This window comes from Equus caballus, chromosome 26 (assembly GCF_041296265.1).
Source record: "Equus caballus isolate H_3958 breed thoroughbred chromosome 26, TB-T2T, whole genome shotgun sequence".
NCBI lineage: Eukaryota > Metazoa > Chordata > Mammalia > Perissodactyla > Equidae > Equus > Equus caballus.
The window spans coordinates 20,640,578-20,660,002 of record NC_091709.1 but is presented as its reverse complement, the minus strand read 5'-3'; the positions used below and the strand labels follow the sequence as shown (position 1 = coordinate 20,660,002).

The following is a 19,425-nucleotide window of genomic DNA, read 5'->3' as shown; positions in this document are numbered from 1 at the left end:
GAGTACGCTCAGATGGAGAATGAGGAAAATACTATTCCCCACAGTTCTGTGAAATAATAGTCATTTCTATGAAATGATGACTAAGCTTAGGTCATGGGAAAGTATGATTGTAGCCGTGAGGAGAGGGCAGGAGAAGGGAACAAACGGAACACATTTTGACTCAGGATAGCTTTTCATCTTCCCTACAATACCGTGCAGCACACCACCACCGGTGCAGCCTAAGGTGATGCTTGTGGAGCTCTTATAGGACACAATAAGAATCCTGCGGTTACCACTGAGGAATGAATGCTATTGTTTCCATCACGGGTCTTATCCAAAACGAAACTGGCTCTTTCCTTAGTGACCTGTGGGCTTTCCTAGAACGTATACATTTTACAAGTTTAAAGGATAATAGGATAATGCCGTAGAGGGCTGCCATGCTTAGAAACTTCCCCTAGAGCTTCTGGGATTTTCTAGGTCTGCTTACCCAATCCCACCTCACCTAGGATTTGACTGCTTATAGTAAAAGGCAGGAAGATCTAGACAAACAGCTCAGAGAGTCAGATAGGCAGATGACCACAAATCAGAAAGACCAGATCTTTCAATCACATTGAATTCTACTACTGCAAATATGATTTGTGTTTTAGATGGAAGAATATATATTCGTATAGCAGTAGGAAAGAATATTCTTAGTAGCAGACTTAATGTTTTGTTTGTTTGAGGGTAGACCCTTAAAAGTGGCAAAAATACTGGAATCTATAATGTCCTCTCTGGGGTAGAAAGTTATGTCTCAAAGGAGTGCCTATGACTCTTAAATGTAGACACTATATTTGCATAGAAATCAATTTTCTTTACAAAGAAATACCCCTGTGGGGTTTTCTACTCTTGCCAGTAACTGACAGCCTGTAGCCAATTAGAGTCTTAGACGTGAATAAAGAAAATGACCAATTGGTTTGTTCATCCCAATGTGCTTCATTCCTACTTCAATCCAAACTTTGTTGTGGAGCTCAATCTGAGTATTATCTTCTCTAGAATAAGAATTGAGTAGCATAATCTATCCTTAGTGCACATATACTTTTGTTACTTATTTGATATGTACAAAGTTCTGAACAGTTCCATTATTTTAGATGGATGCAATACTTTAGAATGGTTTATTTTACACTGTAGATGAATTTTTCAGATGAACTAGAAGCACAGACAGAGTCACAGACTTCTCTTTCTTCCCCTCTCCCAGTTTAGGAGCCCCTCCAAGAATGATGGCTTGAGCTATGCTACATATGTATTGCTTTGACAGGATGAATGAAGAGCATCATTTCTGAGTTCAGACAACTTAGGCTTTGAGTTCTGATTCTGCCATTAACTTCCTGTAAGCTCTTGGGAAGTTATTTAATGTTTGTGGTTCTTTTTCTATAATATTTAATATAATAATAATACCTTGTATATGTACCTAAAAGATGTGTTTTGGGCATAAAATGACTCACTGTATGCAAAAGTGTTCTGTAAATCACACTGTGCTGTACAAAGATAAGTTGACAAGTTTCATATGATACCAAAAACATAAACGTCATCAAATACATGTAGTAGCTTTTCTTGAATCATGAAGTTTTCTTCATTATTACTAGTAAATAGTTTCCTTGAACTTTTAAAAGAAATTTCCTCTTAGATTTATTTCTATCTCTGAAGCACCCTCGCATAATGGCCTCAGTATTCTAATTTTCTTTGATTCCATTCTTTCTACCAATTGTCATAGCACCAGAGTTCTCTGAAATCTGATTTGTATGTTTCTTTGTCCTTAGAAAGGAGACATCATAGACATTATCTGCAAAACGCCAATGGGGATGTGGACAGGAATGTTGAACAATAAGGTGGGAAACTTCAAATTTATTTATGTGGATGTCATCTCGGAAGAGGAAGCAGCCCCCAAGAAAATAAAGGCACATCGAAGAAGTGAAAGGGAAAAATCCAAGACTCTGCAGGAGTTCCTAGAGAGGATTCAGCTTCAGGTTAGCACACCTGTGACCTGTTCGATGTTGGTATAATATGGATGGAATAATTGAGGAGAATGGATCAGTGTTTGTCTACTGTTGCTAAAAAATACATGACTTACAGCAAAGGAAAATCTGTTTTCTAAGGACAGTTCTTATTTCTCCTTTATTACTTTTATTATGCAAGGACAGATCTTGATATAACATCCCTTGGACTAACTCTAGTGGTACTTAGCAGTGACAGTAGAGATTAACATTGAGAAAGTGCAGTGAAAAATGAAAAATACCTAGGAGAATAAAATCCCCAGAGAAAAGGTGTAAATGGGAACGATAAAGAGAGTATGAAAGGTCAAGGTAAAAATCCAGAGAATTGAAAGAAAAAAACAAAAAGAAAATTATATTTTCTATTGGGCAGAGATCAAAAGCAAGTCAAGAAAAGATAATTAAATACAATTGTTTTAAAAGTAATTTGTTAGGAAACAGTAATCATTAAGCATCCATAATGATTATGTTAAGGAAACTGCGTTGTCTATATTCATAATCCAATTATTTTATTGTTATATTAGCAAACTTTTTATGAAATATCTACCTTGTTAAATGGTGTGTACATACCATACACCTAGCCTCACTCAATTTACTGTTTGCAATCCATTTCTAAAATTAATGCAGCAGTACTTTAATAGTTTTCAAAATTCATCAAGGCAATGGCCAATTAAACTTTCCTTAATTGTTTTCCCTGAATGATCTCATTATATTCCTGTCCGTAGACACAGTATCTAAGCCTTCCTTTATTGCTATTGGTGCCCCCCAAATAGGGTACTCCTTGAAGGAACTATAAGTTCAAATCCCACCTCTTCTATTTGTTTGTTCCGTGACCTGCGAGAAATAAAGGTCTAAGGAAGTGAAATAACTGACTCAAGAACCCACAGTTAGATGATGACGTCAGAGTGGAATTTTGGTTTTCTCTGTGATAATTCAACACTCCTTTTAGGACACATTGTTCTTAAAAGAATTGCCACTTTTTCTTTCTTTTTTTTTTGTAGAAAAGGGGCTGGTAACAAGTTCTTCCTGATTACTTAAAACTTCTATACTTCCTCTTCTTTGATTTTAGTAACCAAAATAAGAGTATTGAAATTATGAGCAAGTAAAATGGAAGGAATTTTTGAGGAAGTTGAAAAGCATTCAACTTCACTTTGCATTTTTATTCTTTTAGAGAACAGAGGTAATATAAATAACATACAGCCTCTGAAATCAGAAGCCTATGAATTTCAAACTAATATATATTGATGCAAATGATGGACAAAATACACCTGCTGAGAAAAGGAAACAATGCTTTTCTCAAACACATTGCTTTTATGCTTAAAAAAGCTTTTAATTGAATAGACAGTCTGGAATTCCTTAGGTTTATATAATGCCTTTCAACCAAAATGCTGCCTATTTTTAATACAGATTTGTGTCTGCTTCAAATTCATTTTTTTAAACGACTTCAAGAAGTTAATAAGGATAAACATTTTTACAATCAAGCAAACAAGAAGATATGTAGATTCATAAATATTACTATAATTACTCTATTAGAGGTATTTTATTGATAGATATAAGGACACACTAGCTTTGTCAACTTAGCTATTCGAGAAGTGAAAAAATGCCAATTGGAATGAATGATCCAGCTATTTAACTGATCCATGTTTTAGTATGGTATAGCTTAAGGTAATTATTTCGTCTTTACATTTGTCCTCCTACAAGGTGAGAATTATACAACATATTCTTTTAAGTGCCCTAAAGTTTGTATGTAGAAAACTAGTACGAGTAAAAGAAAATTAAGCAAAAGTTCTGTTGGCACCTTTGGTTTCCATATGCATTTCTACACTTGCTTTAAATCTAAAGAGAAGTAAAAATAAAATATTTGAATTCCGCTAGTTTATTTTCGTTATATTTTTTCTCCCCCTCAGGAATACGCCTCAACACTTTTGCTCAACGGTTATGAGACTGTAGAAGATTTAAAGGATATAACAGAGAGTCATCTCATTGAGTTAAACATTAAAAACCCAGAAGACAGGATGAGGTTACTATCAGCTGCTGAAAATCTCCTTGATGAAGAAAGTAAGTGTGCACACCTACTTGTCTCCCTAGCTGATAATCACAGCTTACTACAGATAGTAATATCATTAAAAACAAAGCCCTGGGTGGCGCAGTGGTTAAGTGCGCACGTTCCGCTTTAGCAGCCTGGGGTTTGCCGGTTCGGATCCCAGGTGCGGGCATGGCACCACTTGGCAAGCCATGCTGTGGTAGGCGTCCCACGTATAAAGTAGAGGAAGATGGGCACAGATGTTAGCTCAGGGCCAGTCTTCCTCAGCAAAAAGAGGAGGATTGGCAGCAGTTAGCTCAGGGCTAATCGTCCTCAGAAAAGCAAACAAAAAAACAAAAAAACCCCACAAAGCCCCAGTTTTATTCACCAAGAATCACATTAAGCATTCTTTCTCAAAAAATAAGTATTTTCCTATATATTTGGAAACAACAATTCTGGTCAAGTCTATAATTAGGAAGAGATCCCTTTTTTCCTTATTGGACTCAGGAAACGAAAGGACTTTTCTGGGTCCCTCATTTAGATTCTGCAGAGCTATTAATTTACACGCAAGTGGATGTCTGCATTCCGAAAGTCTGAGGGAGTTAGAGACAAATATTTAGTGACAGCATGAGCCATTAGTGAGAAATGTCATATGCGACTTCTGTAGAGCAGCACAGAGGACGGCTCTAAGCTAATGAGCCTTCGCACCACACAAGAAAATGCATTTCATTACCATATAGTCACAGCTTGTACGTGTTTATAGTATTCTTCCGAAATGTTATAATAGCTTGCAAAAATATTCAGCTCTCGCTTGTATTATCTGAGACGGTTCTCTGTATTTGTAAGTATCAACTGAAGACGGAGTAATACACGCAGACTCACTCGTGGCAGAACACTGGCTGTCCCACCCGGGTTTGTAAAGATAGGATAGTGTTTGTTTTGATAATTGCCCAATCCGAGCACTCTTCTTACTAAATCTGGTCAGGTTCCCAAAACCCTGAGCTCAGGGTGTGCCAAACTCTGCAAGGAGTATTTTGTTAAGAAAAAGAGGAGGAAGTGTCTAATTTTAAAGCTGAAAAAGAACTCAGATCATCTAACCAAACTTCTCTTTCAAAAGTTATATTAATAATAATCATTAACTACTTTTTTTGAATATGTTCTCTGAGTAAAATTTTGAGCCATGGCCTTTACATTTCTTATCTTCTTTAATGCTTTCTACAATGCTGTCAGTTACATAGTACTGTCCTATTTTTTATTTTATTTTTTCGAGGAAGATTAGCCCTGAGCTAACATCCACCACCAATCCTCCTGATTTTGTGAAGGAAGATTGGCCCTAAGCTAACATCTGTGCCCACCTTCCTCTATTTTGTTAAGTGGGATGCCTGCCCACATCATGGCTTGATAACAGTGAGTTATGTCCGTGCCTGGATCCGAACCAGCGAATCCCAGGCCACCGAAGTGGAGCACTCAAACTTAACTGCTATGCCACCAGGCCGGCCCAGTACTGTCCCTTTTTTTTTTTTTTTTTTTTGAGGAAGATTAGCCCTGAGCTAACATCTGCTGCCAATCCTCCTCTTTTTGCTGAGGAAGGCTGGCCCTGAGCTAACATTCATGCCCATCTTCCTCTACTTTATATATGGGATGCCTGCCACAGCATGGCTTGCCAAGCGGTGCCTAGGTCTGCACCCAGTGATCCGAACTGGTGAACCCTGGGCCGCCAAAGTGGAACCTGCGAATTTATCTGCTGCACCACTGGGCCAGCCATGTCCCATTTTTTAATGAGAAATTGAGAAGATAAGTAACTTGTCCAAGTTCATGTACCTAGTAAATTGGAGATCTGGGACCAGTGTTTGTGATGTTATGCTATACTTTCTACACGTTTTATGAATAATAGCCCAGATGGATAGTAAAGAGGAAAGCCGTGTATAGGACCTAAGTCTTCTGTCTGTTCCTTCATGGGCTTTCCTATATCCTCTCTCATATGCCCCACAAAATGGGCATAGTTCCACAACATGTATTTATTACACACTGGTCTTTATCTAGTAGGAATTAACTGACTTTTTTAGAAAGTGTACCTCACTTTATTCTTACTTGCTGTCTTGAGTTTGCATAGATTTTCATCCTTTTCAAAGAGCCCTCACATGTACTACTAATTTGACTCCTGCAGAATTGATTTCATCCTCAGGCCTAGGTGTTTATATGCATTCTTTGAAGTTGTGGAGGCTAGGAGATGTGAAAGAAGGGGATGGGGCCACAGAGGCAGACAAAAGTGAAGCTGAAAAAAGGAGCCAATTTACTCAACAGTACAAGCCGCAACAAAACTTATCAGTGTAAATTGATGTAGCAATATCTTCCAGGTAAATGAGCCGGCTTCGTTTTCATCCTGTCATTTCAAAACATGGCTCCTCGCTAAGCAATGTTAAGCTAAGAAATAGATTCTCTTGCTTTCTTGTAATTGATAATGCTCAGTATCCTTGTCAATACTCTCCAACACAATTTGATACTGAAGGAGAGGCAAGGAGAAGAGCTGGTATTTTTTGAATGCATGTAATAATTGTTTTTCTTCTACAAGACCATCCATGTAGATATTTTGCCCACTTTACAGATGAGAAAATATTTCAGAGATAAATTTCAGAGGCCAAACAGCTAGATAACGGCAGAGCTGTAGTTTTTCTTTCTTCCACACATGCAAGTTCTTCCTTCCACATATGCAAATTCGTAAATATGAAAATAACAATGAATATTTGAAAATTGAAGTTTTCTACTACTTTGCCAATTTTCTCAAGAGCTGCAGTTCAGTTTTTCGTCTCGGAAAGTGGAAGTTAATACTTAAGTGGGAACGGAAACTTTGCAACAACGTGACTCCCTGCAAGGTGGAGGGCTGCTATGGCCGCATTGCGACAGGATTTGTGAATAGAAGGGGCTGGAGAGCCTGGGTGTGTAGGCTTTCGGCCACGAAAAAGTGCTCAGCAGGGACCCACAAAGGGAAGACCTCTCTGTCCAGTGCCAAAGGCTTGGGCCACTTAAGGTGTTCACTCAATTTCTTTTTTCCAGCTCACTCATCACCCATATACTTTCTATGTTAACAAAAGAATGATGATTTACGGATGATATCATATTAGAGCTAGGTATAATTTTAAAAACCACCTGAGCCAGATTCTTCCTTTGCAAGATGGGGAAACTAAAACTAGAGTAGCTAAGTGGCTTTCTCAAGGTCGCATTTCTAGAACCCAGTCTCCTAAATCTATTAGAAACACATTCTACTATACCTGATCTCGGGAGAAAAAGACATAGAATCTCCAAAGCATGATGTGACTTTCAATGTTCGATACAAAAAAGTACAAATCCCCCAAATTATTCCTCTTATAAAACTTAAGAAAATGGTACTTGAAGGTCACCAGAAGTTGATCATTTAATAATAGCCAGTAATGCACAAACATACACACACTGAGCCAAATTCCGGGAGATGAAAAATGGAAAAAATGCAGATTCAGCCAGTGTTTATTGTCAAAACACAACCCTGAGATTTTTCTTATTTTAATCTTAAGGTCTAAAGTAATATTAGAATATACATGTCAAAAAAGATGCATACTGCATGTTAGGCTATTCTGACTGAAAGCTATTTATCTTATATGAAACTGCTTTGCTCAAGAAATAAAGAAGAATGACTTCTATTTGTTGATAAGATGGTGAGTTCTGATGATTCGGCCCCATGCTGCTGCATGCTTATTTTTATCTATTCTCTACTCTGTGAATCATATCTTCTACAACCATGCTAAAGATTAAATGCACAACCTTCATGTACCTTGAATGATAAAGACCTTGAATATATGGTTATATAAAACCAAGACATTATTAAAAACAAATGCATGTCACAGTCATAAGTTAAAAATAGTTAGCTTTTTGTATGTGTGTGTAAGAATGGGGTATGTAAATTGGCCAGGATTTTACGTATGCATTTTATTTTGATCACTGAATAATGTCAGTTTGGGGAACGTCAATAAATTCCTAGTTTAGAGCTTCATCGCCTCCTCGGTTGGGAACTGGAAAATTTTGCTTTGCTAATCATTCGATATAAAAATTGAGCAGAGAGGGCACCCATTTTGAGGACAAGAGTTAAAACTCTGTGATAATGTAGACAAGCCCACAAGCCCCATGTAAACCTTCAGTACATCTAGAGGGACCAAGAAGATGGGACACTGGGGACTACGGGATGGGACAAGGACAAAAACAGAAATCTAAGACGTAGAGCAAGCAATTTCCCTTTTCTCTTAGGCCAAAATAGATAGCATTGTATCCACTTTGACCTTGAAAATGTAAACCGCATTAAGCTTTTTAGGTCACTGCTTGACAGGAGGTAAAGATGCTTCTCCAGGAAGCTGATAGAAGGGCTGGCGAGCGGTGTTCGAACCCGTCACGGGATTACCTCGGGAGTAGGATAACAGCTTCGGGGTTCTGCAGTCCTGGCAAGACCAGCGCAGCGATATTCTGAATTTGCTCCTGTGTTGCCTTAGCACTGAGCAGAATTAGGTCACTGGCTCCCTCAGCTGGGAATCTGGATGGGCTTAGAAGGAGAAGAAAAATCGGGGTGAGACTCAGCTCTTGAAGAAGCAGAAGAGCAGAATCTGTTTATTTTGTGCACGTTAGGAATTCTCTGTTTATCATCTGAATTTAAAAGTGGTTTGTTTACTTTGAATAAATATTCCCAGCCAGTACAAAAGAGAATAGCGAATGTGTGTGTGTGCTGTTTCATAAACACAAGCTTCAAGACCCCTGTGCCTTGCTGAGAAATGCCTCTTTAGAATAATAAGAGCGTTAACTGCTGTTTATAGTAAATATTTTCTCTTTATTCTAAACTTGGTCCTCTTTTCCCACATTTAGAAGCACTTTGATGTATCTTAAAAGTGTGTCTATGAGAATGTGTGCCATTGTTCTTGGGGAAAAAGGGTGAAGGAGATATCTTGTTCTGCCTGGCGCACAGGGGTAATTAAATTTTAAATTAAAAAAGAAAACCCAACAACTTAGTATCTGAATAAGTGTACTAGAATCTGTATATAATATATTTTAGGTACCTGCAAGCTTTGTTTGCTGTGCTCAAAGAGGAGGAAGGGGGACGGGTGGGTTGTGTGCCAGGCTGTTGGCACCAGCTGTGCTCACAGCAGCCCCTCAATGCTCAGCTATCCCCAGTTGTGCCTTCCTGCCCAAAACCATGCGGGGCAAATGGCAAGGCCCAGCCAGGAGCCTGGAACACGAGCTGCCAGCAGGGGAGAGTTGTAGTTATGCCAAGCAGCAGTCCAGCAGTTGGCCTGACAGCGTGCCAGGGTAGCCTGGTGGCCTAGCCCCTGACATGTGTGCCTGGTGTTTCCAACCCTCTTGCCATATGATTTGAATCTAGATTCAAGAAATGTACAGCTTTAAGAAAAGACGTGTTAACTATCCACACATACAGAGTAGAGAAGGCTCACGGGCATTTTACTTCCATGTGTTTATAAACACATATTTAATATTATTTCTAGTCATAGCTGTTGGGTTTTATGCAGTTTAATTTCTTCAGATTTCTTTTTGGTTTTACCCCCTAAGATTGAATTTTTGATAGATGCTGTGTTCTGCATAATACAAAAAACCATAAAATGAAAGACAAACATTTTACTCTTCTACCAGAGAACAACTCCCAGAGAAAAGAGTTCGTAGAATTTTCACCTCGGTCACCTAAGGCACTTGTAATTCCTGTATGTGCAAGGCACTCTCGTACTCGTTTTTATATTGCACTGTGATTGTGTACTAGCCATGGCCTTGCAATGATTACCCTGGCCAAACAAGACTCTGTTTATTGCGTCGCCTTCCCAAAGCCCCTAGTCTTGGGCTTTGCATCGAGTGGATGGTTAACAAATGCTTGTAAAATGAATAAATGTTGACTGAGGGAGTGAAGAGATTTGCAGATAGTAAGCAAGACTTTTTTCTGGTTATAAAACTTAAATCTCCCCACAATACATAAAAGTTTTCGTAACAGGAGACATGTGTCATGACTTATTTTATGCATATGCTAACCATATGTGGACGTGTGTGCAGGAGTTAAATGAGTACATTTCTAGAGGTAATAATGTAAAACTATCAAAGTTTAAAATGTGCATACTTTTGTATCCAGAAATTCCAGTTTTAGGAATTTGTTTGATTAACTTAAACATCCAAAGGCATAAAAACACTAGCTAAACTATTAGTAGTTTTAGTCAAAAACTAAAACCTGTGTGACCTTCCATCAATAATTAGTTAAACCAGTTAAGATATTTGCAACAATAAAGTAGTATAAAGATATTAGGAGAATGAAATGTGTACTGACATGAAAAGATGTCCAAAACATATTAAATGGTAAAAGCAAATTGTAGATCAGTAAAATGCAGACTAATCCTATTTTTGTCAAATAATAATAATTTTTAAAATAATGAAATTAGGTTTTTTTAACCATGGATTAATTTAACCTATAAGAAATATGAAATTGATTTCCCAAGGTCCCTAATTAAGCAATATATAATGATAGGTTTTAATCTTATTTGTTGATTATCAAAATAGTCCAATATGACAGCTCAGTGGAGGGTAAACATTTTCTGGGACCAAACCTTTCCATGGGGGTGTGTGGTTGGGCAGCGTGGCAGCCTAATGGTGCTGTCCACATTGGTGCTGGGTGATTGGCTCTTGAGCGAGTGGGCCTCTGCCCTTACTGAAGCAGCCAGTATGGTGGAAGTGGAGGTTGCCATGGGTGGGAGTGAAAAGATTTACTCCCCAGCACACATCTCGTTAGAGGGTAGACTATGATGCTGGGATGCAAAGAGAGGTGTGCAAAAAGAAGGGAGCGTCATTTCAACTCTATATTCTCTCATGGCCTTGGGAAAACAATAGCAACTGTTTGGTTTTCCATGAAGGCATTCCTGTTTTTCATTTGTTGTTGCTGTTTTTCCAAAAGGTGGGTTAGTATTCAGATGAAATGAATATCAAATATTCACTGCAATTAGAGAATTAAAATGTTCAGGTAATTGAAGGATGTGCTTAAGATGAAATCACAAATAACTAAGCGTTATGCCATATTGGCTACTGTCCGTTCCTTCATGGACACCACTGCCCCTAGACAAATAAATACAGCCATGGTTACCAGGAGAATGCCTGAGTTTGGTGGGACTACAAAAGTGGGACTACATGAGGTTGAGGTTTTGAGCCATCCTTAGATGCATAACCTTGGTGTTTCCTCTTTGGAAATAGCAGGAGGCCTGAGAAAAAGAGGAGGATAATTCAAAGAGCCCAGAATTATCTTCGCTTCAGCTGAATTTCAACAAAATTCCTCATTTGATCTTTAGTTCATATTTTCTTTATCTAAATATCACATTCTTTTTATTTAAAAAAAATTGTTTATTGAGTACTTTCATTGGCCAGGCATTTTCTTATGCCCTCTAGATTTTATTATTTTATAGTATTTAACCCAAAGAAACAAAGGCTTTGTACCTAAGGCAAATAAGACAGTAAAGTCAAATATGGAATATTCGGGTAAAGAAACATGAGAAAGTCAGGGAAAAACTAGTAGTTTACATTTTTATTGAATCCTTAACTTTCTAATATGTGAATATAGGACAGATTTCTCTCCTTAGGGTATGAGAACTTTTTCCCAGAATTAGGATCCAGTTTGATTTCCTTAAAGCTTTCTTCACTTTTAGTATAATTGAGATCGCCCATACTTAATTAATTAAATGTCACAACTCCAATATAATTATTTTGTGAATAATTATATTAGCTGTCTTCTGTTTTAATCACCATGCCACATTTTATCTCCATTGATGACTAACTTAAAATGTTGAGCAATGGGCTTTAGACAATTCCATAAAAATTTTGGTAAGAAATAAAATATTTTAATGTTCAAATCAGTTATGACAAAATATTTCTAAAATAATTTTTAAGATTATTTTATTTTCATTACTCAGAGTTCAGAACTGTTTGAGACTGCTTTCTGGACTACATATTATGCTTGCTATTAGCTGTCAGCAATAAGAAACATCATTTTACAAATTATTTAATAATTCTCCAATATACTCAGATTTGAAAATGTATAGCCTTTGGGATATTTGCAAACCATTCAGGGGATTTGTTGAAAAATTGTACCATTTAAATTTTTTGTGTGTTTTATTATTAAAATATGAAACACTGTAGATAACCCAAGAAATATAGAGGAAATGTCTCTAAAATTTTAATACTTGCATTTGTGAGTTATATACATATGTCTATGTGTTTTACATAATTTTAATAGTAGAATAATTAAATTAATATACTGATTTTCAACTTAACATATTATCAGAAACATTTTGTATATAAAAAGATGTGGTCAGGGCTGGCCCATGTCGGAGTGGTTCAAGTTCCTCATGCTCCACTTTGGCAGCCTGGGTTCACAGGTTCAGATCCTGAGTGTGGACCTAATCTGCTCATCAGCCATTCTGTAGAGGCATCCTCCATACAGAGTAGAGGAAGACTGGCACAGATGTTAGCTCAGGCCTAATCTTCCTTAAGCAAAAAAAAAAAAGAGGAAGATTGGCAACAGATGTTAGCTCAGGGTGAATCTTCCTCACCAAAAAAAAAAAAAAAAAAAAAAAAAATGCACTCAGATATCCTATGCAAGTCTGTAATTTTGGAGGCAAATTGTATCAATTTGAATGTGTTACTTGTGTAGTTAGTTCACATGATTGGACCATGTGAAACTGATGAAGGTTATAGTTTCAATTTCTAGGTAGGTCAGTTAGCTTTCCTCTGTTTCACGGCCACATGAAGAGACTAAACAACTTAGAAAGAAAATGTGGATGCATTAGTGTAAATTCATCGCCTCTGCTGGAAAAACCACCCCTAGCACAAGGCCTAGGTTTGTGCCAATCCCTAAGCCATTAGTGTCAAGATGAAAAAAAAAAAACAAGAGAAAAATCTTGACCCTCCAAATACGAAGGTTGAATGCTATGTAGCTTTCATTTCCCAATATAACATAATGACCTGCCTTTTCTTTTTATAGTTACAGTTGAGGGGCTCCAGCTGATCACCTGCCCGAAATTATTGCGAGCCTGGTGGGGAGCATTTGAGGAGGCAGAGTCATGCTTTCATTTCACCAGGAAATCATTTAGCACATTACTGCTTTTCTGTAAATTACTGTGCTGCATAACTTTCATACTGAGAAACTATTTCCTTTTTCCATAAAAATTTCAGATGAAAGGTTTCTACAGTAAATAATCTGTATTTAAATAAACTAATCCCTAGACTTTAGAGAAGGCAATATGATGTTTCTCAGGTGGAAATAAAAACAAATACATTTTTATTACTAATATAAAAAAATGACCTATTCTCTGTTAAAGTCAGATTTTCATCTATTGTTTGTTTACTTTGTGTTACCCTTTGAAGTGAGTGTATAAAGTCTTCTGAGGAGGAAATGACAAGCTAAGTACTGTTTTTTGAAAGAAAAAGAGCTAATTTTGGAAATCAGAGTTCTTTACGCCTAAGTTTTATATCTTGAAGAGAGCCCCACAGTCAGTAATCAACCTAAGTAGAACCTGATATTGGGAGCAGTTTTTATTATGCCAAGTCCTGTATAGGATGTCAGTGTGAAGGGAGGTAACTCAGTTTTGTAAATTTTGTGCGGAGGTGATAGGTCCACATATCATCTGGGGGAATGTGGCCTTATCCCCACAACCATTCTAAGAGGATGGCGCTACAGATCCGGTGACCACTGCTGATGTGGCAGGAAGCATCACAAAAGGACTAATTCCTCGCGGATATGCAGATAAGGGAACACAGAACTGGTTTTTTCATGTCAGTGGCAATAAGCTAGAAGAGCAGAGGCCAGGGAGAAAGCTTTTCCTCAGAGAATGAAGTCCCATTTCAGAGCTGGCTGTTCGTAAAGGAAGGGCTTGGAAACAAAGGTGAATGCCATACTCATAAAGATGAATGAATGTTAAGTAGATTCCCCTTAAACCTAAAGGTTGTTATGACTAATAAAGAGAAAATGCTTCATGGTAGCTAAAATTTTAAAATAACAACTACAATAGGTGCATATGAAAATTAAAGCTCCTTCTACCCAGAAGTAGTTACAACATCGCTGGACTTCAATACCCGATGCTTAAATCGGAGCTAAAGTTGGGGCGTGTGAAGAAGCTTCAGGAGAATGGCATAAATATGGTTTCATTGTTGCAAGTAAAAGCTTTGAGGGAAAGGTTAAAAGAACTCTTATGATTCATTTTGAAGATGAGTGGATTAAGAAATTGTTTTTATCATTTTTCTCCAGCCTTTCTCAACCTGTGTTCCTCATCTAAACCACAAAATACGGAAAGTAATTTGACTATTTTCTCAGTTCCTCCATGGATGGTCCATAACTGGTACCATTCTAGATGCATTGGTGAGAAGTTAATTCATTACATGCAAGGATGCTTTGGGACACCAGGGCTCAATCTTTCTTGTCACAGAGGCTGATAACAATTGAATACACAGTGGACCATAAACTCATGTTAGCAAGATATCTGGAGCCTAGAAAATGCGTTTAAAAAGCAGGAGATGTGTAGAGAAGATAAAAGGTGGATTTCCTAAAGATAAATTACTTAGCATTAAGTAATGCCTATTGAGGAAAATTACACGATTTCATTCTTCCAAGGATTTAGAAGTTGGGATTTACTTTTTTCTCACTGGAATGGGATGAAGGGCATAACCTCTGAAGGCAGAGGTCTTATCCCACCCTGAAATGTGTGTGTTCCATCCTTCCTATGGAGGGCTATTCAAATGTCCAAAATGGGGAAGTCCTGAGGTTAGAAGGTGAAGGAGCCAGACGTGCTGACAGGTGGTGGCCTAAGATCCATCTCTTCTCTGATGAACTCGGCTCGTGATGCAGAGAAACACCCAATTACTGGTGTCAGGGAAGGAAAAGAAAGAAACTTTACAGTGACAAAGAGAAAACTGATGCTAAAGATTCTTGAGAAGAGTAAAACTTTATAGGGCTGCTTAGGTTCTTTAGAAATGTCTTCTCTTAAATTAAATTCTTTTCTAGAATAATGCCTATTGAATGTAGAATACTGCTTTGATGACACAAAATTACCAATCTGAACATACGTGATTGTTATTCAGAACTACAGACAAAGGCGTAGAAGACTAAACAGTCATGAGGCAGAGCCAGTGGAAGTATTGATGTTTCACTGTCTAAAAGCAACCTGGTTTCTATGTCTATTTTTCTGATGAATGGAAACATAGGAAAATTCTAGAAACTTCAAGTTTTATTAGTTAAATCCCAAGTAATTGAAATCCTACTGTACATCACAGTGATCTTTTATTTATTAATCCACATTCTCATGATTCTGGGATTGTGCACAAAGATCACTATTGACTTGGATTGTACATTTAAACTACCAGTGACTTTTTCTAACATTACTTTAAGGAGTATTTGGACAAGGCATCAGTCACACTGTGGATACAATCTGCTTTCTCTGGCAACTTATCATTAACATAGAATGGGAGTCCATAGCGATCTCACTTAGGCAAGCAGTTCACATGAATTCCATGAAACTGCAAGTGAACAACAAAAGGCAAACTTGGTCTTGTAAGAAAACAGTGGCTTGAATATCTGGGTGCAAATATCTCTTCTATAATAAGCAAATAAATCTCAATTACAGAAGTTTCAATTGTAATGAAGTCAAGGTTGGAGCAGTTAAAACAGGATAATGTGCAAAGATGAACAAGCCAAACTTTTCTTGGCTTTGCCTAACTGCTGCCCTCTTTTCCACTTACAGCTATTCAGGAAGAAGAAGATGAATCTGTGCCCCTAACCTTAAGACCAGACATCTCCTTAAATAAGTCACAGTTAGATGACTGCCCAAGGGACTCTGGTTGCTATATCTCTTCAGAAAATTCAGATAATGGCAAAGAAGATCCGGAGTCTGAAAATCTGTCTGACATGGTACAGAAGATTACTATCACAGAGCCGAGTGACTGAACACACGTTCTCAACTCTATATTTGCAGAAGCATTCCATTTGAACTCTTCTTGAGCTAAAAGATGAAATAGGAGAAGAAAAGTATTTGTAGATACAACCTAAAGTTAAAATGTCTCAATCTGAATGTACATAAAAGTTCATATCTCTAGCATTCTCAGTTATTGTAAATAATATGCATATTTATTACTTTAAATGCTACATGTTAATATAGCACTTGCCTGTATTAGAAAAAGTATATATAAGTCTTTGTTATGTCACATAAGCTTTATTTGGCTTTCTTTTACAAGTGCAAAATGATAAATTCCGCAGAAAAAAAAAAAACCCTACTTTTTCTATAACCACGAGTTTTGCATTTGTGCATATTATTGAGTGAATAGTAATGGAGCATGTGTTTGTTTCCCCACTTGTCCAAGCAGCACTTATTCTCATTCTGATACTTACTGGAAAAGTGTGAGTTAATATTAGAGACACGTTATCCTGATCCACAGTGGAGTTTTAGTAAATTTTTTTTGTTGATTTCTTCACTTATCTGATATAAAAGTATAGCTAGGGGCCAGCCCCGTGGCGGAGTGGTTAAGCTCACGTGCTCTGCTTCAGCGGCCCAGGGTTTCGCCAGTTCGGATCCCAGGTGCAAACCTAGCACCGCTCATCAGGCCACGCTGAGGCGGTGTCCCACATAGCACAACCAGAGGCACTCACAACTAGAATATACAACTATGTACTGGGGGGCTTTGGGGAGAAGAAGGAAAAAAAGATTGGCAACAGTTGTTAGCTCAGGTGCCAATCTAAAAAAAAAGTATAGATAATATATTATCAATCCTGATTTAGTAAAATTAATTTTAATAATTGTACAGATGTTTCATCTTTAAGTGTAAATATTTTAATTTTGAAATACCTTAATTTTAATAATAAAAAGAACCCTGTCCATTTGGTATTTTCCAGACTAGTGTTACTTAAGGTATTTTCATACTAGACCTTTAGACAAAATATCTCCTACCAGACAAGGTTTTACAGTCAGTTCTCATATATATATATGATTTCCAAATCAATTACCTCACCTCGCTCTGTTTCCTGAACCCAGATCTGTGTCATCCAACTCCCCGAATACCTCTACGTATCAGTCAACTCGGGCTGCCATAACAAAATACCATAGACTGGGCGGCTTAAACAACAGAAATACATTTTCTCACAGTTCTGGAGGCTGGAAGTCCAAGATCAGCTTGCCAGCATGGTTGGGTTTGGTGAGAGCCCTCTTCCTGGCTTGCAGGTAGCCACCTTCTCATTGTGTCCTCACACAGCACAGAGAGAGAGAGAGAGCAAGCTCTCTGGTGTTTCTTCTGATAAGGACGCTAATCCCATCATGAGGGCCTACCCTCAGGACCTCATCTAAACCTAGTTATCTCCCAAAGGCCACATCTCCAGATACCACACATTGGGGGTTAGAGCTTCCACATAGGAATTTGGCAGGGCGTAGGGGGTGGGCGTGGGAGGGGGACACAAATCAGTTCATAGAGCTCTAGGAGGCTTCAGCTCAACATACCCAAATCCTTGATTTTCTCTACAAATTTGTCTCTCCTTTTTTATTCCCAATCTACCTCTCTCTTTAATGGCACCAACACCCAGCCCATTACCCACAGCAGAAAATCATTTCTCAGTTCATCTCACATATGTCCTCCTCATAGATTAAGTAATAATCAAGTTCTATGGATCCTACCTCTAGAAATGCTTTTGTGCTCAAAGCTTTCTAACCATTCCCATGATTGCTGTTTTGCTTTAGAACCTCATGATCTCACGTATGAAATAGTGCAATAGCTTTCCAACTGACCTCTACCAGTATCCTTGCTTCTAATCCATCCTCCATGCAGCCTCCAGAAAGATCTTTCTAACACGTAAATCAAATCATGTACTTTCCAGCTTGAAATTTTTTGATGGATCCTCATTATCTTTGATATAATATTTAAATTTCCTTCCAGAATATATGAGATCCCCCCAACCATTTTTTTACCTATCCTAAGAGTCATATCTTTCCCCTCTCACCTTTCATTCTACATTCTCCAGCCATAACAATTTGCAATTCCTTGAATTCACTATTTCCTTTGTGACTTTTCATATCCTATTTATTTTCCTGAAGTGGTTCCTGCTATTTTCTACATCCAGAAGCCTCCCTCTGTTCTCTGTCTTAAGACTCATCACGAAAGTCACTTTTTGAAACCTTCCATGATTCTCTTTGGTGTTCTCCTCTTTGTGTTTCTATAGCAACTTGTATCTCTGTTGGCTATAGCACTTATCATATTACACTTTATCTATTTGCCTGACACTTGCCCTTCCACAACACTGTGACCTGCTTGTGACAGATTATTTTGTTTAGCCTTTTTAATCCCTAGTGCCTGGTATTATACAAGGCATAGAGAGGGCATTTAGAAAATGTTTGCAGGAGTGCAGTGAATATAATGATTATTCTCATATAACAGATTCCAAATTTGTATGTAAATCAATCTACTTAACCTATAGGCAAATACCTTCCAAAGTGGCCTAAAAGTTTTTTAAACAAATGAAACGTAATTCCTTAGGAAAAATCAGGAAACACAAAGTGCTATTTTAAATGCTGGGGGAAAACATTACACTGTTAGTCTCTAGTATATTTTTCCAGATCCATGAGATTTAATCCCATACGCAGTGCCCAGGTCAGGAGTAAAGCACATGCCTAGTTCTGTTCTTCCCTCTCCACAGTAGGAAATAGTGTTTCAATTTAGATTTCCAGCATGCTGCCTACATCATGGCCCCACTCCTGCTATGGCTACTACTCCAAATAGATTATTCTAGGCCTCCTTGGACACAGCACAGCTATTGGCCATAATTTTTAAACTTTAATCAACCTGCTCCCTCAGGAAGGTCAAGAGAGTACAGCTTCTTTATGAAGATGCCAGGAAATTGTAGGTTGGGAAGCATCTAAGGAACTGCTTGATTGTAAAATGGTGGCAATCACCGGGGAAGCATACTCAGCTACATTCAACTGCTTCAAAATGAAAATCTGGTACCCAGTCAAGGATATAGGAAATGCTTTTGAGCAGAAGTGCTGCAGAGGTCTTGAGGAGATTGAAGCAGAAGAACAGAGATTAGATTCCTGCAAAGAGGGAAGGAGGGAGGAAAGTGGAGACACCATGAGGTTCAAGTTGCTGGAAGGATGGCCCCATCATGGAGCACAGCACTCAAAAGGACACATGTGGGGTCTGGCCCCGTGGCCGAGTGGTTAAGTTCCCGCACTCCGCTGCAGGCGGCCCAGTGTTTCATTGGTTCGAATCCTGGGCGCGGACATGGCACTGCTCATCAAGCCACGCTGAGGCGGCATCCCACATGCCACAACTAGAAGGACCCACAATGAAGAATATACAACTATGTACTGGGGG

The 19,425-nt window shown here is 38.1% G+C and overlaps 1 protein-coding gene and 1 long non-coding RNA gene across 3 annotated transcripts in view; one reads left to right on the top strand and one right to left on the bottom strand.

The window, feature by feature from the left end:
* Positions 1–16,952, top strand: part of SAMSN1 (SAM domain, SH3 domain and nuclear localization signals 1) — a 131,806-nt gene extending 114,854 nt beyond the window's left edge. For both annotated transcript variants that reach the window (XM_023630393.2, XM_001498489.6), the window contains 3 exons: positions 1,776–1,982; positions 3,914–4,064; positions 15,816–16,952. In XM_023630393.2, coding sequence (XP_023486161.1) covers positions 1,776–1,982; positions 3,914–4,064; positions 15,816–16,018 — 561 coding nt within the window. In that variant the 3' untranslated portion in view covers positions 16,019–16,952. The remainder of the gene's footprint in view (positions 1–1,775; positions 1,983–3,913; positions 4,065–15,815) is intronic.
* Positions 7,424–19,425, bottom strand: part of LOC111770857 (uncharacterized) — a 91,309-nt gene continuing 79,307 nt past the window's right edge. Inside the window, exon 4 of the long non-coding RNA XR_011432908.1 lies at positions 7,424–8,593. This is a non-coding gene — a long non-coding RNA (uncharacterized lncRNA). The remainder of the gene's footprint in view (positions 8,594–19,425) is intronic.